The sequence below is a fragment of the Balaenoptera ricei genome, chromosome 20 (assembly GCF_028023285.1).
Source record: "Balaenoptera ricei isolate mBalRic1 chromosome 20, mBalRic1.hap2, whole genome shotgun sequence".
Classification (NCBI taxonomy): domain Eukaryota; kingdom Metazoa; phylum Chordata; class Mammalia; order Artiodactyla; family Balaenopteridae; genus Balaenoptera; species Balaenoptera ricei.
The window spans coordinates 11,068,626-11,092,401 of NC_082658.1; the positions used below are offsets into that span (position 1 = coordinate 11,068,626).

The following is a 23,776-nucleotide window of genomic DNA, read 5'->3' on the forward strand; positions in this document are numbered from 1 at the left end:
TGACTAGCTTCTTCCAGTTAGCCTATTTTCAAGGTTCATCCATATTGCAACGTGTCAGCACTTCATTCTTTCCTATTGTCAAATAATATTCATGTGTACTTACCATATCTTTCAGTCGATGGGCACTTGGGTTATTTCCACTTTTCGGCTATTATGAATAATGCTGTGAACATTTCTGTCTAACCTGACACACCAGCCCCTTGTTTCAACACTTAGCCACCATGGGTTACAGCTGAACCCACCTGACCTGTGACGCTAGTGGCCCCAAGCACCTGCCCAAGAACCTCTACCCATGTGCGTCAGTGCCAATGTCCCATCGCTTCCCTCCCCGAGCCCCCAGTGATGCGCACTCCTTTCCTGGTGCTGGAGGACACTGGTGAGCTCACCTGTGCAGTCTGCACTCCAGACTACTGCCTACGCAGATGGACGCCCTCAAAGGGAAGTATTCTGATTGCTCCTACTGCCCAAGAGCCAGGCTGCTTTCCAAAGTCTGTACCTACTGACGCCACCATCACGCCCCCCACACCTTCACCAACACTCAAGAGTTAATGGTTATGAAAACATAACACTTCTGAATCACCCCCAAGGATACACTTTTCCGTGGATGTTTGCATTTCTTTGTTACCTTACTTGACAGCCATCTCAATTAGGTTAAGTTTCTCAGGTGTCTTACCTTCTGGCTTGTTTCCTGCTTGCCCCTCCCTGAATCACCGATGGTGCCCTGTGCACAACCCCTCCTCAGCCGTGACTTGTGGGCTCATTAGTCCAGAGGAAGACTGGCTGGTGAATCCTTCCTCCCGGTTATCTGCCCAGGGCGCCATCCTGCCCCTCTGCATCTGGGCACACAGACCCAGGCCAACCCAGAGAAAAGTATTTATGGTCTCAACTCCCCCACCTGCCGTCCATAAGAAATGGGATTGGGTACCAATCTGGGTAAGTGTGGAGAGGCCAGGCAGCTTACCACTTCCATTTCACCATCTTAAAGATCAAAAAAGAGTGAAATGACTGCCCAAGATCATACAGACAGCAGGTTACTAGAAAAGCTGGGGGCAAACAAAAATTAGAAATACAAATTAGAGTTTATGGGAAAAGTTTTAAATGTTTAATGAAAAAGACTTAAAGCAATGCATTATTTACATGTGGGTAAGAAAAGGTGGCAGAATCTCCAAAGTTTGTCGTGGGGGGGCTTTGAGAAGGGAGTTCACATAAAACCCATTAAATAGAAACTGCCCCTAAATATTTCCAAATTGATACAAAATAGGTGAACAGGCTCCAGCAAGCAGATTGTTCAAATCAGATCAGCAACTGAAAGAGAAGATAAACAAGAAGGAATAATACAAACAAAGTGAAAATTTGTAAATTTAACTAAAGGCTCACAAAAGACTTCTCGAAAACAAAAGAAAAAAAAGCGGGAAAAACCTCAAGTGCCCCAAACCAGGAACCAGGAAGCTCTCTCTAAAACAATCACAAATACGGATTTACTGTCTTACCGTTCATGGGCATCTCGTCAATCTGAGTGGAGTAGTACTGCTCAATGTCTCTGAGGATTCGGATATCATCATTCTTCACAAAATTAATGGCCACACCCTTTCGGCCATATCGACCTGATCGCCCAATTCTTCAACAATAAAGCAAAATCACTTCAGTAAACATAGCAAAAAAGGTTTCAGTAAATCCATCAACAAGAGTGAAACCAAAGAAAAGCTTGTGCTGCCTACCTGTGTATGTACAGCTCTCTGTTGTTGGGCAGGTCGTAATTAATGATGAGGGACACCTGGGGCACGTCCAGCCCCCGGGCCCAGACGTCTGTAGAAATGAGCACTCGGCTGCACAAAGAAAAAGGGTCAGACCGGCTACGAACACATCAGGGCCCCTCACACTGGCCCCTCTGCAGGCTGAAGCACAAGGGACAGCACCAGAAAGCCCCGTTCAGAAGGCACGTTTGGTATATTTCATTACTTAGGTCATGTGTGCTGATAAAAAAAAAAAAAAAAATTGGCTATCCTTTACACTACTACATTTAATTTGTTTAGAACCAGTCCCATACCAATAATTGGGAAGGACATTTTACTTTTGTCTAGCAAAAACTCAAGTACAGCGGCCTCACTGATTTTGGTGGTGTTTACAGTATCTTCAAATTAGAAATGCAACTCACACCTCTCTGTCCTTCACACAGGACAGAATTTGACACACCACAGACCCACACTATCCAATGCTGAGGCCACCAACCCACCAAGCACCGGAGTGGCTGGTCTGAAATGAGATTGTCTTACAGTGTAAAATTCACACTCGATTTGAATACTTAGTACAAAAAAAATGCAAAAAACCTCATTAATATTTTTAATGTTGATTACATGTTGAAGTGATATGATATACTGGGTTAAATGACATATGTTTACTTGAATTATACTTCTATTGGACGTCGCTGGTCTAGAAGCATTCAAAGTCTGAAGGGACAGCAGAACAGGAGAAAATAATCCTGCCAGATAATCACATATAACTGGAGCCCTAGAGGAAGAAGAAAGGATGGAGCCAAAGCACCAACAGAGGGGTAAGGCCAAGAGTCACAAGTGCCAAACGGAAGGAATAAGACTGAATCAATCACACATGGACCCATCAGCGTGAAACCACAGAAACAAAACACAAACAAAACAGACCTAAGAAGCAGCCTGCAGAGAAGACACTGTTTTACATAAGCAGCAGCAGGTGACATCCCCACAGGACCAACACAACCAGGAAACACCAAATACAGAGGGCCGACTGCATAGGCCTCTTCATATAAGGGATTAGAATGTCTGCAGAGTTTGGTGTCCACAGGACTTCTGGGACCGATCCCGCTTGCATTGCCTCCTTCAACACGTCAGAAGGAGGTGTTTCAAGATGAAGCAGACATTTCCAAAGAAACTAAAACAGACATTTTGTTACCAGCAGACCCAAACTAAATACAGAAAGACATCCTTCAAGCACAAGGAAATGCATCCCTGGGACTTCCCTGATGGTCTAGTGGGTAAGACTGCACTCTCAATGCAGGGGGCCCAGGTTTGATCCCTGGTCGGGGAACTAGATCCTGCATGCATGCCGCAACTAAAGATCCCACGTGCCACAACTAAGACCTGGTGCAGCCAAAATAAATAAACAAATATGTATATATATGTATATATTAAAAAAAAAAAAAGAAATGCATCCCTGATGGAAGCTCAGAGATAAAGGAAAGACAGAAGAGTAACAAGTATGGTCAATATGCAGCATTCATTATATAAGTTTCATTATATAAAGCAAAAATTTCTTGTTGAGGTTGAAATATATGTAAATTAAAAAACATGACAACAGTGACAGAAGTCTGGGGGGGTCACTGAAGTCAGGGTTTCAAGTTCTCTGTGCTCTCAGGGGAGATGGTAAAAGTACCAAGCAACCACAGCTGCTGATGACTTTTCAGGGCGACCACTAAATAACATAAAGAAATAAACATTTTCCAAAATAAAAAGTGGGGAAAAGGAATAACAACAACAACAACAAAAAATCCAAACTAAAGAAAGAAAAAAGAACCACAGAAGAGAAATGACAAGTAAGATACACTTATAAGATGCTCAATTTAAAACCAAATATATCAGTATTTACATTAAACGAAACTGGACTAAATGTTCCAGTTAAAAGACAATTATGGGCTTCCCTTGTGGGGTAGTGGTTAAGAATCTGCCTACCAATGCAGGGGACACAAGTTCGAGCTCTGGTCCAGGAAGATTCCACATGCCGCGGAGCAACTAAGCCTGTGTACCACAACTACTGAGCCTGCGCTCTAGAGCCCGTGCGCCACAACTACTGAGCCTGTGCTCTAGAGCCCGCGCTCTAGAGCCCATGAGCCACAACTACTGAGCCCACGTGCCACAACTACTGAAGCCCACACGCCTCGAGCCCGTACTCTGCAACAAGAGAAGACACCACAATGAGAAGCCCGTGCACCGCAACGAATAGTAGCCCCCGCTCACCGCAACTAGAGAAAGCCCCCGCGCAGCAATGAAGACCCAACACAGCCAAAAATAAATAAAATAAATTTTAAAAAAAAGACAGCAATTATCATTAAATTAAAAGAGAAGGAAAAATAAAACCCAACCATATGCTGGTTGCATGAAATCCATCTAAAGCTTAAGTCTACAAACCAGACGTGAAGGAAGAAGGGTAGTACTAAGGAGACACCAAACGTTCAGAGCCGGTGCGGCTGGTCAGACAGAGCAGGATTCAGGACAAAAGCCCTAGTAGAGAAGGGCAGACACTTCCACAGCAAAAGCTAAATCCTCCAGAAATCTAGTAATTCTGAACTTGTACACTCAGGTGTCTGGACACATAACGCAAGAATGGACAGAACTCCCAAGAGGAAAACCAGCACTCTCAACACTGATGAAACAAGACTTAAGGGCAAAAGGGTAATGATGCAGGTTTGAGAAATACAGCTAGCAACTGAAATCCAACACCACACAGCACCCATCTTGTCCAAGCACAGAGAACGTTTGTAAAACGACCCCGTGCTGGGCCACAAAGCAAGTCTGAATACACACTGAGGGGATGAAATCACACAAAGCAGGTTCTCTGGCCACAGTGGGATTAAGCTAAAACCAATACAAAAAGATAAATAGAAAATCTCCATTTATTTGGAAACAGAAAAATACGCTTCTAAACAAGGCAACCGACCTACACAGTTAAGGCTAGTTCTCATCTCAGCCTAACCTATCACACCAGCAGCGGCTGCCCTGCTCACCAGCAAGTTGGTGACCTGCCCGAGCTCAACTGTGGGGGGGAAAACTCGGGTAACACCCCATAAATGCTGGCCCACAGCACCAGCACCAGGACCACAGCAGAGAGCTCAGCAAACCCACCTGGCGCCCGACCGGAACTCCTTCATGATGGACTCGCGCTCCTTCTGGGGCATGTCCCCGTGCATGGATGACACGGTGAAGTTGGCTTCCCTCATCTTCTCCGTCAGCCAGTCAACCTACAGATGGAATCAATAGATGCTGCCATAAGCTCACAAACCAGAGACTGTATACAGGATTTCACGTCAATTCCCTGCAGAACCAATTCGAATATTCATAAACAAGTGCTCTTAAAACTCAGGCTAGGGACTTCCCTAGTGGCGCAGTGGTTAAGAACCCGCCTGCCAATGCGGGGGACAGGGGTTCGAGCCCTGGTCTGGGAAGATCCCACATGTCACGGAGCAACTAAGCCCGTGCGCCACAACTACTGAGCCTGCGCTCTAGAGCCTGCGAGCCACAACTCCTGAGCCTGTGTGCTGCAACTACCGAAGTCCGTGCGCTTAGAGCCCTTGCTCTGTAACAAGAGAAGCCACCACAATGAGAAGCCTGCGCACCACAACGAAGAGTAGCCCCCGCTCGCCACAACTAGAGAAAGTCCACGCACAACAACGAAGACCCAGCACAGCCAAAAAATAAATATATATATATATATATATATATATATATAAACAAAACTCAGGCTAATCCTCACTGGCTGTGTAGAAAACTTAATTTTGCCCAGCAAATATTGGGGCAAAAATTCTCTTAAAAGACAATATGTCACTGTTCTCATTTGAAATTTAAGTTTGAATCTTTTTTGGAATGTGGTCCAAATCTTCTTCCTATTCCAAGGAGAGCTGCCAGGGTTCTCAGCTCTGCCGGCACATCAGCATCACCTGGGAGCTCAAAGAACACGTGTCCGGGCCCCACCTGAACCAATGACCCGGAGCCTTCAGTCAAGGGACCAGATCAACACCCTGCACATGTTCCCTGGATACACCCGCTTGTCCGCTCATCGTCCAGGGTGACTTTGAGCTAAAGGGCAGAGCCCAGTGGCTGCCCGAGGAGACCATGTACCCAGAGCCTAAAGCATGTAATTCTGGTCCTCAACAGAAAATACCTGACCTAAGTTCTATGAAAACCAACATTAAAGAGCCAGGATGGCCACGCACCTTCCTCTTGGTGTTACAGAAGATAACAGCCTGAGTGATGGTCAGCGTGTCATAGAGGTCACACAGCGTGTCGAACTTCCACTCTTCTCTCTCCACAGCCACAAAAAACTGCTTGATGCCTTCTAGAGTCAGTTCATCACTGGAGGACAAACACAATCCTGTCAACTCATCCTTCCAACCAAAACTTGAGGACGTGCGCAGGCCAGGCGCTGTTCCAGGCACAGGCCCGACCCCCAGCGGCCCAGGAGCCTGGGCATTAAACTCCCGCCCCTCCCGCCAGCCACATCCTCCTAGGAGTCGCCACTTCCACCGCAGGGGCCCAAGCCCTGGATCAGTATGAACCTTTAACCACACCTTATATATGGTTCTAAACAAAATGTTTGGCTGTTCAATAGTATACACATTTTACTGCCAATGGTAAATAATTCCATTGATAAGTAAATACTATCAGCAAATTTTTAAATTGGAATTACTGGATCAAAGGAGACTATATAAAAGCTGGCTTTTCAAAAGAGAAAATTAAAAAGAACTTTCATGTTTTAAAACCCAAATACAACTATGCTGTGTTTTAGTCCCACCTGAGAAGTAGGGCATCCTCACCGTTTCACCAAAATGCGGATAGGGTCGGTCATGAACTTGTTGGTCATCTCCAGGATCTCATGGGGCAGTGTGGCACTGATGAGCACCACCTGAGTGGCCGGGGGCAAGTACCTGTACACATCGTAGATCTGTTCTTTGAAACCTGGGATGAGGAATGAGACACATGGGGAATTTTTAAGGCTGCACATTTTGAAACAGAAGTTGCACATCAACTGTTCACATTTAACTGGATGCAGCACTGTGACTCTAAGGTGCAAGATTTCACAAGGAATCTTCTTACAGAGCTGAACCAAATTCTTGCATCCCCTCTCCTCTCCCTGGTGTACTCTAGGGATCAGAGCCCCACCCAAGAGTCCTGGATGCCAACAGGTAAAAGCAACAGAAACCTGAGCCCTGAGCCCACAGCCTCAGACCCCTGCAGGTAGCTTCACATCTCAGTTCCAGCTGCTGCTGCCCTGTGAGGGTATGCATCCACTGTGGCCAGATCTGCCACATTTTAAATAAACCCAGAGATCTAGATTTTCACCAAAAAAATCTCCACTTAAAAAAAAATCTCCCACAGATAATGACCCATGTTGTACACCTGAAAATGTTACATGTCAATTATACCTTAATTTAAAAACCTCCCAATTAAATAATTCAACTAGTTTACATTATTTCATATGGGACAGGCTGAATAAAACCCGCTGGCAAGGGCTTCCCTGGTGGCGCAGTGGTTGAGAATCTGCCTGCTAATGCAGGGGACACGGGTTCAAGCCCTGGTCTGGGAAGATCCCACATGCCGCAGAGCAACTAGGCCCGTGAGCCACAACTACTGAGCCTGCGCGTCTGGAGCCTGTGCTCCGCAACAAGAGAGGCCGCGATAGTGAGAGGCCCGTGCACCGCCATGAAGAGTGGCCCCCGCTTGCCACAACTAGAGAAAGCCCTCGCACAGAAACGAAGACCCAACACAGCCAAAAATAAATAAATTACTTAAAAAAAAAAAAAAAACCCCGCTGGCAAGCAGGACCTGGCCCCCGGGTCACCACACCACCACACCTGCAGGACGGGTTAGGAGGCCGGTGTGTGAGAAGGGGACAGGTGGCTGCGAGGTTCTGACTGCAGAGATCAGGGGGCCAGAAGCTACATTGCCGACACATTCCCAGTTGACATAGATGCCACTGGTTCTGGAGACCTCACTTTGTAGTAACTGTACCTTTAACTTAGCTGAAGAGCAGGGCCTCCAGGTAAGGGGCCCAAGATGGAGGTGGGGTGGAGGGCTGCTCCAAGGGGTGGCATCAGCCTCTAGGTTCCTGAGAGAACTGCTCAAGAACCAGGGAACAGGAAAACGCTTGGGAAGAACCCCATGAGTTACTGGTGACTCCTGAGAAGCAAAATATTCCCTTCACACCAGGCGACCCCAATGTCTAAGGGGACGACCCACCCGACCCCCTGGTATGGAAGTAAGACTGGAGAGGGGGTGTGCAGGGAGGGGAGGCGTGAAGACACCGTGAGGTACTGCCCGCAGCTGTTACTGAACCAAGGTGACAGCCGTCATTATGCATTTCCTAGTTGCTGTGCTAAGAGCACAACTGCTATGACTTACGGGTCCTCACATATTTGTCCTCATATGTTTTGGTAGAAATACATGAAATACAACCCAATTCTAGAAATTTATCTTGAAAAATAACCGATAAAAGAGTAAAAACAACCTGGACAACCAATAAAAAACAACTAGTGAAATAAATTATGGAACATCCAAACCACAAAATACCCTACTGCCATGAAACAAGATTTATTCAGCTGTCTGTTCCACACCTTCACCACCACCAAGCATCTCTGCACCACATCCCAGCTCCACGCCTCAGCCATCTGTGCTCACCCACCACACAACGAGCAGTACCCCATCAGTTTGGCTGAAATGCTGTTGTTCTGGTTGTCATCAGTCTTACAAACCACTACCATAAAAAAACCAGAGTTTTATGTTCCTAAGTGCACCCAGGGCATAACTGTTTTCCACAAAGAATATACTACTTACACTGAGTTCATTAGCTCCACATTTCAATTTTACACTGTGAAAATTTAAGAATTTTACATCAACAGAAAATGAATTCTTTTGTTACTCATACCTTTATTCAACATTTCATCAGCCTCATCCAAAACCAACATCTTGATAGCACGTGTCCTCAAACTTCTGCGACGAATCATATCTATAAAATCAGATTTCGAAATAAGTAGACCTCAGGCTATAAGTAAAGAGCCAGCCATTTCAACCAGTTTTCACAGCATTTCAGGGACCTTCCCTCCACTTCTTACAAGTTACTCAAATGCAAAAATCCACCATGTTGCATATCAAATTGAAAATGGTCCTCTATTGTTTAAGCACTTTTTATAGACAAAAGCAATTACCAAAGACACGCCCAGGTGTGCCAGCGACAACATGCTGTCCATAATCCAGTTTCCTGATGTCCTCCCCCACGTTGGTGCCCCCAATGCAGGCATGGCACTGGACGTTCATGTAGTCACCCAAAGCAAGCAGGCCCTGAATTAAAACACAGATTCATGTTCAAGGTCTGCCCCAAGACCGCTATGAAGTCTGAAACATCTGAGTTTCCCCAAAATGAAGATTGTTTCTGTTCTAGTTTAAGATGACCACCTGGTATTGTTTATGCCATTATTTCTATCATAAAACTACAGAGAGCCCAAGTCTCCTCCTTCCACTCTTTTCTGCGCCAGAATGAAGTCAGTTTTACTGTTTTCTCATTATAAAAACAGTATGTATTAACTACAGAAAAATAAGAAAATATATAAAATTCATAATCCCATCCACCCACAAATGCTATTAACATCTTAATAGATACACTTCCAAAATGTTTATACTATGAAAACAAAATAGTTACAATTATTTTTTACAATTATTTTTAATTTTTTTGAAAGTACAATCCTAAGATTGCAAAAAACTATTGGAATCACACAAGCTACACTAAAAATGACTTCATACAAACCAGCAACTCATATATGTGATTTATCACAAAATGTTAGGAATCAGGGGAAAAAAACCTGACAGAACAGAAAAACTGGATTAGATTAAGTCAATCAGTAGTTGGCTTGAACAGCGTGGGGGTTAGGGAGGGAGGTTAGGTATGCCGGCCTACCTACCGACTGCATACACCCCTCAACCCCAGCCTAGTCAGATATCCACACAGACTTTACAATCAGCCCTCCCTAACCTTGGATCCAACCAACTTCACATCATGTAGTGTTGTAGTACATATTCATTTTTTTAAAACCTGCAAATAAATGGATCCATGCAGTTCAAACCTGTGTTGTTTAGGGTCAACTGTACCTGCAAATACGACAGTGCCATCTTTAACTGTCTTACCTTCTGGATCTGTACAGCTAACTCTCTCGTTGGAGCCAAGATCAAAGCTTGGGTTTCACGAACCTGGTAAAGTAATTTGTCAGAAAATAGAGAATCTCAGTATCTTCAAGGTAGACTGCACTAATTCAGACTCAGATCTATTTTGAATATTATCTCAAGTTAACCACACATCTGATTTCAGGTAAGCGAACCTGAATGTTACTAAATTGCATATCCAGTGATAATGGGTATACTGGTCAGGATTCTTGTTTACAGACAAGAATTTCCACTAGTTAAAAAAATCTCCCAGTTTACAGACACAGAAAACAAACTTATGGTTACCAAAGGGGAAAGGGTGGAGGGAGGCATAAATTAGGAGTCTGCGATTAAAATATACACACTACTATGTAAAAAGAGAGATAACCAAAAAGGACCTACTGTATAGCACAGGGAAATATATATATATACATACATACACACACACACACATATATATCTGAATCACTTTGCTATACACCTGAAACTAACACAGCATTGTAAATCAGCTAAATTTCGATAAAAATTTTTAAAAAGACTATCAGTTTAAATAAAAAGGAATTTATGACAGAATATTAGCTCAGATATTAGTGTGCACTTAAGATTCTCTTTAAAAATGTGTTTAATCAGTACAACTAGATATATTTAAGAACTGTACTTCTTGAACACTGTAGTTACAGAAGGTAAAGGAAGTATTTCCTAGGATTAAAGAGAAGTTTAAGATTACCTGAATATCCAAACACTGGAGGACAGAAATACTGAAGGTGGCTGTTTTGCCTGTACCAGACTGAGATCTAGTAAAGAAAACAAAGATAAATGGGATTCAGAGTGATGGGCTACATGCCACTGCTCCCATTCATGTAACCCCCGCCCCAGCAGTGCTCTGAGGAGATGAGCTGCAGAAGCACTGGGCAGCTTCTTCCAAGTCGATTCCCCCCCACCCCGACCAATATCTTAACTGCAAGGTGGTGGGACTCAGGCATAACATCACAACTTTTAAATCACTGGTGATAAGAACAGTAAATGTGGCCTTTGCATCAGGGGGTGATAGAGCTGCAGAATCTATAGAATGGGTGTTATAGGCGGCAAAAAAAAGATTCCCCTTTATATAATTCTTTTCTATGATTTCAGACTTTTTTTTTTTGTAAATGAGTGTTTAAAAATTAGGCAAATAGGGAATAATGCTATTAAAAGAGTATTATATACAATTCCATATGCCAAATAATAGGTTAAGTAAAGCTGGCTTAAAAAAAAAAGAAAGCTTTCTAGAGTGGAGGATGCAAAACTAAAAACAAACAGCCCATAGCTAAAGTCAAGGCAAGAGTTGGTAACGGCATCTGAATGAAGAAGCACTGAACTACACACTGCTGTGCTAACTAGCACCTGACTCCGCCTATGCATGAGCAGACTTACTGTGCAATGACATCTCTCCCTTTAATTATCTGCTTAATAGCTCGCTGCTGGATTGCTGATGGTTTTTCAAAACCTGTAAATTAAAACAGAAAAAATGAGCTCTAACCACTAGGACAGCATACTTGCAACCATACACTGGAGCTCCTTGTGCCGAGGATGTTATCTTTTTAAAATCCCCCACCCCCTCCTAACCCAATGTCCAACATACTGAGCTCTCAAGAAACAGCTGCTGAATGAAGTAGGCTGAAGTGGATTTTTATACTAACATACCACCTTATTTATACAGACACAATCTCTAAGGAACACTGTTGCAAAATATAGACACCCCAGTTAGGTTAAAAAAATGTTGGTGGTTACTCTTGGGGAATGGGGTGAGGGAGGCTCATATTTTACTCCAATTACTTGTGTATTGTTTGACTATATTACAATAATCTGCACTAATGGGGTTTTTTTGGTATTACTTTTTAAGTTAAAAAAAGGAATATAAACCCATCAGTGCTGTAGTCACCACTCCCCACCAGCAGTAAGTCTGCAGGTTGTTTGTTATCACCTACAACCCCATTTCATCTACTCCTCCTGCCTTGATGCAGCTACATGAACTACAACACCACACCGCTACTGTCCAAGTAAACAAACAAAACTTTACATACAAATAATGTACTTTAATTAATTTTTGGTAGTCTTTTAAAATGTAGTACAATTTCCCATCTAACACAAAAGCAAATATAGCAGATGACTTAAACCCCTCAGGATGACTCAGCAAGTAGACGGGAAACTAAAAACAGTGTTTTAGGGCAGGGACGTCCCGGGTGCCAAGAGGCAGGCAGGGCTGTCGGCCACACTACGAGGGCCAGCTGTAATGGTTCTTCACCTCCCATTCCCTCCGCACCTTCTCTGTGCTAGACTGTCATGACATCAAGGACTGTTGGATAAAAAAGATGTCCGTCCCAGTCCCAGGCATTAAGCACAGATGCTGATCACGCCCGTCTACATCCTCAGCCCGACCTCTTCCCAACTGCCTCCTTGACATCTCCTACTGGATGGTTTACAAGTCCTTCAAGCTCTCCTCATTCAAGAAGAGCTCCCTCGAGTGCTCCCCGCCTGAGGAGAGGGCATCATCACCTGCCCAGTTACTCACACATCCAGGACTTTCGTCTCCTGCTCACATTCAACCCATCAGCAAACCCTGTTAGTACTCCATCTCCACCACAATACCATCATCACTCCCCTGGACTGGAGCAAAAGCCTCCTAACATCTCCCTGCTTCCTCTCCTGCCTCACCTCCCCCCATATCCAGACACCCAGGACCACCTCTGTGACTGTATATCTGATCCCATCATTTCGCTGCTTAAAACCCTCCAATGGCCTCCCACCGCACTTAGAAATAAAATTCAAACTCCATCACCTCGCACCATGCTTTTCAACATCTGCGCCCCCCCCCCCCAAAACTCGCCCCTAGGCTCCCAGGACAGGGAGATTCTTTCTGTTCCTGGAATGCATAAGGCTCCCGGCTGCAGGGCCCTGGCACCAGCTGCCCAGTTCTACCATAATCTTCTCATAACGGGTTCCTTAGTCCAGATCTCAGCTCAAATGCCAGCCCCTCCTGGGAGCCCCCTTACCTATGTGCTCTACTAGTTTAACTCTCGCCTCCCACCAATCACTCTTGATTCCGTTATCCCGCTTTATTTTCTTCGTAGCCATTACCACTGACTATATAATCCTTCTCCCAAACATAACAAGCTCCCTAAGGCCTGCCTGGTTCACTACTAAGCCGCTAGTGCCTAGAGCCGCGCACGTTCCTAGCACCTGGCAGGTGCAAGACAATCATCCGCTGAATGAGTGACTCCGGGGTGCAAGGAGGACCCTGCAGACCTCGCTGGACCCTGCAGCCCTCGCGGGACCCAGCACGGCGCCCCGCCGGGAGAACAACACCCAAACCGGCCGACACAGACGGGGGTGGGGACACGTGCTGGGGGCGGGGGTCGCCCTTCAGGGCCCCCGGGCTCGGCCTCAGCCCCGACCCCCAGCCCCGGAGCGGCCGCACTCCCAGTCTCGGGAACCACCCCCGGCCGGGCCCCCCCCTCCCCGCGGGCGCCCCAGCCCGCGGCCCGAGCTCACCGACCGTAGGCGTAGATGCCGCGCAGCAGGTCCTCCCGCAGGCCCATGGTGTCGAACGTGGGGGTCACGTCCACCTCCTCACTGGTCTCGAATTCCACTTTGGTCATGTCTTCCTCTTTGAGCAGCCGCTTCCGCGCCGAGCCCGAGGTCGCCATTGTGGCCGTAGCCGCCATAATGCCGAGCAGGCTGAGACCCAAGCCCGCGCCTCAGAAGAAAGCGGAAGCAGGGCCCCGCGCCGCTGCTGCCCGGAACTGACGACATAGCACGCGCGTGCGTGCGTGCGTGCGTACGAGCGTGCGTCTGGGCCAAGCCTCGGAAGGGGCGGGGAGCTCCTGGTCACGTGAAAGGGGAAAGGGCGCCTGCTGCAGGGAAAGGGGCGGTGCTGCGGCTCTTCCGCGGGAGGGGCTCCCGCGGGATCTCGCGGATTCGGACTTCGCCCACCCCTACAAACGGTGCGGAGGCGGTAGGGTGCAGGGATTCGTACTGGGTGTGGTACTCCCGGCCTGGCTCTCTGGCTGAGGTAGTCCTTTCCAGTTAATGGATCTTCCGCGCGGGACGGTAGACCTGGCGCCCCTGCAGACGGGCTGCGGACCGCGCCATGGCGACCCTGCTCCGGGCGGGGTCTCTAGGCGGCCCTGCTTCGAGTGGGAACCTGGGCGCGGGTCCCCACCTGTGCCCATTCTTTCGTGTGTACGCATGTTCCAACGTTGTCGCCGGCCGGGGACGCCGGCAAACGCATTACTACTCGTTATCACTGCCGCCCGATGGAAATCCTCACTGCACATCGTCTGCTTTTGGAAAGTCTGGAATCTTTAACTGCCTGCTTGTCAGCTCTCACTTTAACACCCCCAGGCCGGTTTTTAACCCCCTAATGGAAAAGCCCCTACCCGGGGTCGAGTGTGTTGGGAGAGTAAGGGTCCTGCGACGGCCCCCGGCACCAGGACCCCCAGAACTGGCCGCGTGACCTTGGGCCGCGCCTTGCTGGACTGTGCGTCTGTCTGTTCATTAAGGCCCTGGATTCCGCGTGTCTGGCGGAGGTGCTGATAAATCCCGCCCTGCAGAAAAGATGACCCTGGAGGTGATGGCTTTCGGTTGACCTGCAGAATATTTCCAGTTATGCCATGTTACCCTAAACTTCTTTAAGTGCCTCTAAAAATCTGGCTCCTGAACCACCGTCACCACCTGACGTGCGTTCATCTGTGTTGTGTGAAAATAGCGTTTTTAACTTTGTGAAACTTACACTTGCCCAAGTGCAAGCTCTGTCCTTTCTCATTGTTTGCTTGTCTCGCATCACTGGGCACATCTTTAATCTCTTAACAGCCTCTTTCCAGGACTGCTTGAACGCTCTCCTGTTGTGAAGGTTAATTTAGTGAAAACTTTTAGCAGTAATCATTTTATCCACTAAACCAGGCACACTTAGAATGCAGAGGTTTGCAGTATGTTGACAGCAAACAAGGAAATGAAGGGTCTTACTTGCCCTGAAGCTCTTGCCCTGACTTTGGAATATGTCCAGACCTTACAAGATAATTGACCTGATAAACATGCCTGATAAGGATGCCAGTATCAGTCAAATATTTATAAATTTGAATTTCTTTCTTAGACTTTAAAGTAAATAAAATGCAAATATAAGTTCTTATGTCTTCTCACTCCACAAAGAGTTATCCAGTACCCTCTCTGAAGTTGCCCACACTCTGTTTTGCAAGCTGTGCCCTAGGGCTGTGTTGTAAAATGCACACAGGTTTCAGACTTAGTATAAGAAAAGAATGTGAAAGACCTCATTAATCATTTTTATACTGATTATGTGTTGAAATGTCCATATTTTAGATACACTGAGTTAAAATGTTATTTAAATTAATTTCACCCATTTCTTTTTACTTTTTAAAATATGGCTACTAGAAACATTTTAATTATATGTGGTATTCCTATTGGATGGTGCTGCTCTAGGTACTAAACAGCATGTGAAATAACCTTGCCAAGGGTATGGGGAAAGAGTAAACTGAAGATCGCTGACTTTATGAATCTGATATCAATGGGGAGGGGATGAAATTATTGCACTCTTCTACTAAGTTTGAAGAGGATGATTGCCTCTTTTGTACTTATTGAGAGATTTTTGATCTTATTGATGATCCCCCTGGACTTGTCTCTTGCCTTCACACATTTATGATATTTTATGCCATTTTCCTGGCAATGTCCCTTTTGCTCAATGTCTGAATACACATCTTAAGGCCCTCTTCCTTTTGTTTGGCACCAATAACTTTTTAGGCCAGAGTCCATGAAGATGACAGGAGTCGGGTGGGCATGGGCGTGCAGTGTCAGGGAACAAAGGTCTCGAGCGAAACAGTGGCAACCAAGCAGACTTGGCCTTAGTACTCCTTGAGGTTCCTCTAATCAAAGGGGCTGACCCCTCCCCCAAGATAACGACAGAAGGGGCAGGTCCACCGGGAGGCCTCTTTGGGATGATAAGGAGTGTACCTTCACTCTTCCAGGAACTAGGAGCTGGCAGTGGGCACAATAGGTCATAGAGAGCCATGTTTTTATTACACAGGAAAGAGGGCTCTGGGTAATTGCAACCAGGATAAGAGCTCCTCTCAGAAGAGGTTTTGCTCTTTTTTTCTCAGACTCGGTGCCAATTTTCACAAGGCCTTTACGATGCTCACCAAAGGTCTCAGTGTCACTAAGATCTGAGATCCGAAATGCACTTTGCTTTTTTTTTTTTTTTTTCCTTTTTTTTGACCTCACCAGGCGGCATGCAGGATCTTAGTTCCCCGACCAGGTATCGAAGCCAGGGCCCCCCCACTCCCCGCAGTGAATGGATGCATGGAGTCCTAACCACTGGACCACCAGGGAATTCCCTGAAACGCGCTTTGCTTTATCAACAGCAGGTGAGAATAACCTAGGCAGTCGTGTGTTGGAACATGCCTGGCTCTTTGCCCTATTTGTTAAAATACTTGCTCTGCGTAGCTATGTTATGCTGGACCTAAGCCTCCACAGTTGACCCTTGAGCAACATGGGGGTTGGGGGCGCCAACTCCCTGCATACTCGAAAATCCAAGTATAACCTTTGACTCCCCAAAAACTTAACTACTAATAGCCTACTGTTGACCGGAAGCCTTACCCATAACATACAGTCGATTAACACATGTTGTATTTATATGTATTATACACTGTATTCTTACAATAAAGTAAGCTAGAGAAAAGAAAATGTCTTTGAAGAAAATCATAAGGAAGAGAAAATACATTTACGATACTGTACTGTAATGATCGATACTCCAAGTTTACATTGTCTGTTTGAAACAGAGCAGGACACAATGGTCCTTCCCCTCTGTCCTCCACCTGCCTTTTGTCTGTGGTAAAACTTTAGCTAAAGAATAAGTTAAGTCAGAGAAGTGGGAAAATGCAGAAACAAAAGAAAATTGTCCAAGACTAAATAATAAAAGTTTAGGCACTAAGCAAAGTCAAGGACCTTTTGTTCCTCCTCAAGGGCTATAGATAGTATTCTGAGCCGTGTCCTGTGAGCTGTCTTATAGATACTGAAACCCCCACCAGGTGGAAGAAGTTACATGATGACCAGACTGTAGCCATGACAGAAGCTGCCACAATCCTGAGAATTGGCCTCAAGGAAGTGGGAACAAACCAACCATGGAACTGAAGATTAACTGTACTTAAAACTATCAAGATGATGCTGGTCAGACCACCAATGACCAATTTCAAGATGATTGTCAGAGCTGACTGTGCTGCTTCTACACGTAGTCCCCTCCCTCTGCCTATAAAAACTCTTGCCCCCTGATTGTCAGGTGGGGGGAGTTGGCCTTTGGACAGGTGTCCGCCTCCCCCCCCCACCCCATTCTCAGCATCCAAAATAAAGCAAACTTTCCTTTCCACCAACCTTGCCTCTTTATTGGCCATTGAGCGGTGAGCAGCCGGACCCCACTTTCAGTTACATGTTTACAAGATGAATCATCCGTCTCTCAGTACCTACATCAATATTGTCTTATATGATATAAAACACTGTAGATGTTACCCGCACAGTTCAAACTCCTGTTGTTCAAGTGTCAACTGTGACTAGGTTCATCAGTACCACTTTTTAAAATTCCATATATATACATTGGCATACAGTATTTGTTTTTATCTTTCTGACTTCACTCTGTATGACAGATCCTAGGTCTATCCACCTCACCACAAGTAGCTCAATTTCATTCCTTTTTAGGGCAGGAATAAAGATACAGACGTAGAGAACAGACTTGAGGGCATGGTGGTGGGGAAAGGGGAAGCTGGGATGAAGTGAGAGAGTAGCATTGACATATATACACTACCAAATGTAAAACGGATGGCTAGTGGGAAGCTGCTGCATAGCACAAGGAGATCAACTCTATGCTGTGTGACGATCCAGAGGGATGAGATAGGGAGGGAGGGAGGCTCAAGAGGGAGGGGATATGGGGATATATGGCTGATTCACTTTGTTGTACAGCAGAAACTAACACAACACTGTAAAGCATTTATACTCCAATAAAGATGTGAAAGAAAAAGCTATCTCCTAGAAACTTCTGATCAGAAAAAAAAAAAAAAAAAAAGTCAAGTGTACTTACAAAGCAAGAACTGACAGCCCACATCAGCTGTCAGTACATAATTCCACTGCTTAAATGTCCAGATTAATGTTTTAATTTTTATCAGAAACCTCCATTACAATTTCAACTAAGGAGTGCAGGCATATATCTTGTCTTAATCATTTTACTGCTGGGAAAACTAATGCCCAGCCTGTTAAGTTATAAGTAACTTCCAGCGCAGCAAGGGGTAGAAGCTGCCCCACTCTGAGTCCCCGAAAAAGTGTGTCTATATGGCTTACCATGCCTGCATCCTTTGTCCCAGGGCTCTGGGGCACCCAGATGGACCTGCCTGTTACGTCTGGGCACAGCCCTCTGTCTCCTGCACCTCACTTCCCATGCTTTCCAAATCTGTGGGAGGGAGGTTATCTCTCCTGATTAGACTAATCTCAAGGAGGGCAGGCCCATGTCTGTTTTGTTCCCCAGCGCTGCCCTAGTACAGCGTGGTGTGCCTGGATGTCCAACGCAAGAGGGGAGGAGGAGCACAGGAACTCTCCCAGCTCACGCCGGAGTGGTGGGCAAGACAGGAGAAGCTCAGCGGGCTGCACCTGAGGAGCTGACCTGCCTCTTCCCTGAACCCTTACTGGACTCAGGGTGTACGCAATCAAGTCAGCTCGTCTTGTCTGGGATGGGTGGAAGTTTGGGTGTAGTGCTGCTGGGCTGGGCTGGGTTTCCATGAATCATCACCACAGGAGTTGATGTCCTGGATCCTAGGGGCTGTCTCCAAAGAGCGACTTCCTGCCAGAAACCTCACCTATCACCTGGTATTAAATGACAAACACTGTTCCTTTGTAGGCACAGCCACCTCTAACCCACCCAGCCAGGCAGGGCACCTTACTAAACATCACCAGATCCCACCCAGCTGGACCCGGGACTCCACACTGCTGGCATCTGACATTTTGGCCACAGATGTGCCTGGAGCATCTTCCTGGTGCAGGCGCTGTTCCAGGGGCTGTACTGGGCGGCAAACAGGACAGACAGTGCTGTCCTCATGGAGCTTGTGTTCCAGAGGAGGGCAATAAAATAATTGTAGGCTTTGTAATTTCTGTGCTAAAATGAGGCAAAGTGGCAGACTTAATGGGTTGCAGATTTACCAGGTGACTGGAGGAAGGTTCCACGTGAATTGCGAGAAGAGGTGGCTGTGGTAACGCCCCAGGTTCCAGGAAGAAGGCACAGGGAGTGTGGAGACCCCCAGGTGGACCGGGGATTGACACAATCAAGGGACAGAAAGCCAGCATGGTTGCAGCATCGAGAGTGTGGGCAAGAGGGGGAGTGGGAGAAGGGGTGAACAGGGCCAGATCATAAAAGGTCTTACAGACTGTGAAATAGAGTTTAAATGCATCATGGTTGCCGTAGGAGCCACTTCAGGGTTGTCTTTCTTTGTGGGGAGAGGATTCATTCTGATAAACAGTTTGGGAAGATGACCTGGCTTATCACTTTTCACCCTTTTGACTAAGATCAAGTGGAGAAAGATGACCTGGCTGCAGCAAGAGGTTGAAAGGTTGACGTGAAGGGGCCAGAGAGGGGCTGGGAGACCCGTTGGAGAGGTGGTGGTGGCTGCTGGAGCTGATGCAGTGGAGATGGTGAGAGGAGGGCTCAGGAGACATTCAGGACAGGGCTGACACATGGGATAGAGGGGGCTGTTAGGGTTTAAAGGATGAAAATTGACTCCTGGGTTTCAGGTGTGAGCATCTGGGTGGTACCATCGTGAGATGGGGAAGCCATGGGCAGCAGTGTTGTGTGGTTTGAGGGCAAAACCAACAGATCCAACAAACACATGTGCCCATGTGTTCATAGCGACAGGACTCACAACAGCCAAAAGGCAGGAACAACCCAGTGTCCACCGACAGATGAATGGATAAACACAACGTGGTCCACCCACACAATGGGACGTTATTCAGCCATTATGCTACATGAAAGAAGCCAGACCTCCAAGGTCACATATGTATGATTCCATTGATGTGAAATGCCCAAAATAGGCAAGTCCATAGAGACAGAAAGCAGCTTAGTGGTTACCAGGGAATGGGGGGAGGGGCTGCTTGATGGGCACAGGTTTTCTTTTTGGAGTGACAAAAATATTTTGGAACTAGATAGAGGAGATGGTTTCACAGCATTGTGAATGTACTAAATGCTACTGAATTGTTCACTTTAAAATGGTTAATTTTATGTTATGTGAATTTCACCTCGATTAACAAACATTTTTTAATAATAGATCTGTGCTTGAGCCCAGGATTTCATAGCACGCTATGCCAATCAAGTGTCCGCACTAAGTTCAGCATCAATATGGTGACCTCCCAGGAGCAGGGGACCACCAGGTTGTCTAAGGAGGGGTGAACTGGCCCAGGTCAGAAACGGAGCAGGTCAAAACTCCCGTGCTGATGAGTACTGGGATTGCTCCTGTGAATAACCATTGCACTCCAGCCTGGGCAACTTAGCAAGACCCTGTCTCTTAAAAAAAAAGGAAAAAAAAGGATCTGAGGGGCTTCCCTGGTGGCGCAGTGGTTAAGAATCCGCCTGCTAATGCAGGGGACACGGGTTCGAGCCCTGCTCTGGGAAGATCCCACATGCCACGGAGCAACTAAGCCCGTGCGCCACAACTACTGAGCCTGAGCTGTAGAGCCCGTGAGCCACAACTACTGAGCCCACGTGCCACAACTACTGAAGCCCACGCACCTAGAGCCCGTGCTCCACAACAAGAGAAGCCACCGCAATGAGAAGCCCGCGCGACACAACGAAGAGTAGCCCCCGCTCGCCGCAACTAGAGAAAGCCAGCGCGCAGCAACAAAAGACCCAACTCAGCCAAAAATAAATAAATAAATAAAATTAAAAAAAAAAAAAAAAAAGGGTCTGATTTCCATGGGTTAAATTTGAGATGCCTAAGTATCCAAGGGGAGTTGTCAGGTAGGCAGTTGCATGTTCAAATGTGAGAAGCAGCAGGGAATGACCGGTCTCACCTGTTCCTGTGGAAATTGCTGCTTCCCGACTTCCCCTGGTCCACTCCCCGCTTTGGTGCAGGCCGGGGTGGGTGTGTGGGGTGGGGGGGTCCGTGCTCCCATGCAGAGGCCAGCGAGCCACACCTCAGCCTGGAACCCTGTCCCCGGTTGCTCTCTGCTGCGAGTCTGAACTTTATTCCTACAGGGCCTTCCCTGTAGCACCTGCATCCGCAAGTGGTGTTAACATCTTGATTCCAAGGCAAACCCAGAACCCCCCACCAACTCCCTACATTTTATGGATAAGGTAGCACCCAGAGGCCCTCCACACAGTGCCCAGGGCGTTCACAATGACCGTCTATCGCTCACTCCTTGATCCTTTATTGATTGCTGCTGGGGGCTGTGCTCACCAGGTGGTGCTATCCTGGTGCCCCCTGGGGCTTGGGAGTTTCTCCAGGACATACTCTTCCCATTGAGCCAGGTTACCAAAATGCTGTTTGATTGACCCTAGAATTGTGTACACAGCTATAGTCCCGTGTCATACAGAATAACTGTCAGTCGGGGTCCTCCTGAAGACCCAGTGGTGACTAAGAAACAGTTTTTGCCCTCAGAAAGCTCACGGACCTTGGGGGTCTGGGGCTTTCTCAACTCTGGTCCTATAACGCTCGGAATTTCTGTTCTTAACAGAGGCTTAGTGAGGCTCTGGCCCCCTCTTTTACCTGCAAGGACAGCAATTTGAGTTTTTCATAACTATCTAGAACTTTCTATGCACCAGGCACAGAGAGAAGTGCTTTCCCACCATGAAGCAGGTGCCACTATTAGCCCCACTGGAGAAGTAAGAAAGCTGAGGCTTAGGGGTTTAAATAACCTGCCCCAGAGGGTAGCTGATGTGCAGCAGGGCTGGGGCTCTGGTCCAAGAACTTGTTTTCTTATCTGAGCTCGGACCTGTGTTCTTACCTACTCTGCCCCGAGCGGCCACAGCCCCATCCCTCTCACTCACCAGGAGGAAGAGACTTGGGTTCTGGTTGCTCTTCCTCCATCAGTTAGCTGTGTGACCTTGGGAACCTGCCTTTGTCAGGAGGATAATCCTTAAGGTCCTTCCTACTCATGTAGGCCATGGAACTATGATTGTCCCTTCTTTCTTGAGTAGTATATGCATCAGTGGGAACCAGACACCCAACCAATGCTTATTGATTCACCCAACTAGTATGCATGGAGCATCACTCTTCACAGGTGGGGGACACAGCAGAAAACAAGAAAGGCAAGAATTCTTGTCCTCTGGAAGTTTCAGGCTTGTCATGGGGAGGCAGGCAAGAGACAGATAAATAATTAGAATATATAATATGTTGGGGAGCAGTGCGTCCAATAGAGAAAAATGAAATAGGGAAAGGGGGATGGGGAGCCGTGTGGGAAGTCTACGATTTTATTTATTTATTTTTTTAAATGAGACCTTTTATTTATTTAATTTATTTTGGCTGTGTTGGGTCTTCATTGCTGTGCATAGGCTTTCTCTAGTTGCGGTGAGTGGGGGTTACTCTTCGTTGTGGTGTGTGGGCTTCTCACTGCGGTGGCTTGTCTTGTTGCGGAGCACGGGCTCTAGGCACGCGGGCTTCAGTAGTTGTGGCTCGCAGGCTCTAGAGTGCAGGCTCAGTAGTTGTGGCGCATGGGCTTAGTTGCTCCGCGGCATGTGGGATCTTCCCGGACCAGGGCTCGAACCCGTGTCCCCTGCATTGGCAGGCGGATTCTTAACCACTGCACCACCAGGGAAGCCCAGTCCTACGATTTTAAATAGAATGGCTAGAAAGGCCTCTCTAGGAAGGTGGCCCTTGAGTGGAGTCCTGAAGGAGATGGAGGAAAGACCATTGCAGGTAGAGGCAAGTACAAAGGCCCTGGGACCGGCATGTGCCTGGAGCAGTCAAAGACTAGCAAGGAGGCCCCATATGTGGAGCAGATAAATGCAAATGTGGTCAGCAAGTACCAGGAAATCAGAGTCTCACCTGTGAGGCATGGTTAGTCCTCGAGGATTTGTAGAGCAAAGGAAATGACATGACCTGACTCATCCTTTAGCAGGGAGGCCCTGTCTGCTGTGTTGAGAACCTGCCTCAGGAGGCATGGAGAAAGCATCTAGGAGGTCATTGCAGAGGTCTGGGTAGGCGCTGATCAGATCCCAGGAGTGCAAAGGGCGAGAGTGATCACATTCTGGATATATCTTAACATAGAAGAACCAAGACTTTCATTCAAATCTAAATAGTAATTATCAAATGTTGATTTTAGATGGATCTATTGGAACTATTTAGATACTTCCCAGAATTGCTCATGAGAACCAAAGAAGAGGTCCAGAATTTATCCTAAACTTCTTAGGACTTTTCTGAAGGATCTATGGGCTGACTGTTCACATAGAAGAGAAGATTCTATCCACTCCAAGATTTTCCATCATCTTCTCAATCACCGTCTTCTGTGGGTTGACCAGATACACGGGCAGTTCTCGGAAGGTTCCTGTGGTTCTCACAAAGGCAAAACAAACCCTTCACACCCATCCTCCCTGCTGTGGGAATGTGTTGGCGTTTCACTGATGCATGGAGGCTCGAGTGAGGCGCAGCTCCTGTGGGCAGGGCCCAGACGGACGCGTCTGTCAAACCTGCTTGTCTGCGGCTGCTCAGCCAAGACTGTGGCTGGTCAGCCATCGCTTCTCAAGGACAAGGAAGGCAAGTACACGGAGTCTGTCCCCAGGAGAGCAGGTCGTCATACCCAGGGAGGGTGGGTAGGCCAAGAATGGGGTC

At 46.9% G+C, this 23,776-nt stretch overlaps 1 protein-coding gene and 1 long non-coding RNA gene across 2 annotated transcripts; one reads left to right on the plus strand and one right to left on the minus strand.

The window, feature by feature from the left end:
* Window positions 1-1,079: 1,079 nt before the first annotated feature.
* EIF4A3 (eukaryotic translation initiation factor 4A3) lies at window positions 1,080-13,717 on the minus strand. Its single transcript, XM_059906557.1, has 12 exons — window positions 13,471-13,717; window positions 11,349-11,421; window positions 10,663-10,729; window positions 9,921-9,983; window positions 8,948-9,080; window positions 8,668-8,748; window positions 6,560-6,701; window positions 5,960-6,098; window positions 4,872-4,987; window positions 1,719-1,826; window positions 1,491-1,618; window positions 1,080-1,305 (listed from the first exon to the last, which is right to left on the minus strand). The coding sequence occupies exons 1-12, from the start codon at window positions 13,637-13,639 to the stop codon at window positions 1,289-1,291; spliced, it is 1,236 nt and encodes a 411-aa protein (XP_059762540.1). The 5' UTR covers window positions 13,640-13,717; the 3' UTR covers window positions 1,080-1,288.
* Window positions 13,718-13,818: 101 nt separating this feature from the next.
* LOC132354900 (uncharacterized) lies at window positions 13,819-17,350 on the plus strand. Its single transcript, XR_009499454.1, has 2 exons — window positions 13,819-14,544; window positions 16,209-17,350. It is a non-coding gene; the product is annotated as an uncharacterized LOC132354900 (long non-coding RNA).
* The last annotated feature ends 6,426 nt before the right edge of the window (window positions 17,351-23,776 follow it).

Bases quoted from the DNA above. Each gene is read 5' to 3' on its own strand.
- EIF4A3 (XM_059906557.1), bottom strand. From the start codon at position 13,639: ATGGCGGCTACGGCCACAATGGCGACCTCGGGCTCGGCGCGGAAGCGG. The intron at 8,749-8,947 runs GTAATTGCTTTT...CTGATTTTATAG, and splicing joins CACACCTGGGCGTGTCTTTG to ATATGATTCGTCGCAGAAGT. The intron at 4,988-5,959 runs GTGCGTGGCCAT...TTCCATCTGTAG, and splicing joins TCTGTAACACCAAGAGGAAG to GTTGACTGGCTGACGGAGAA.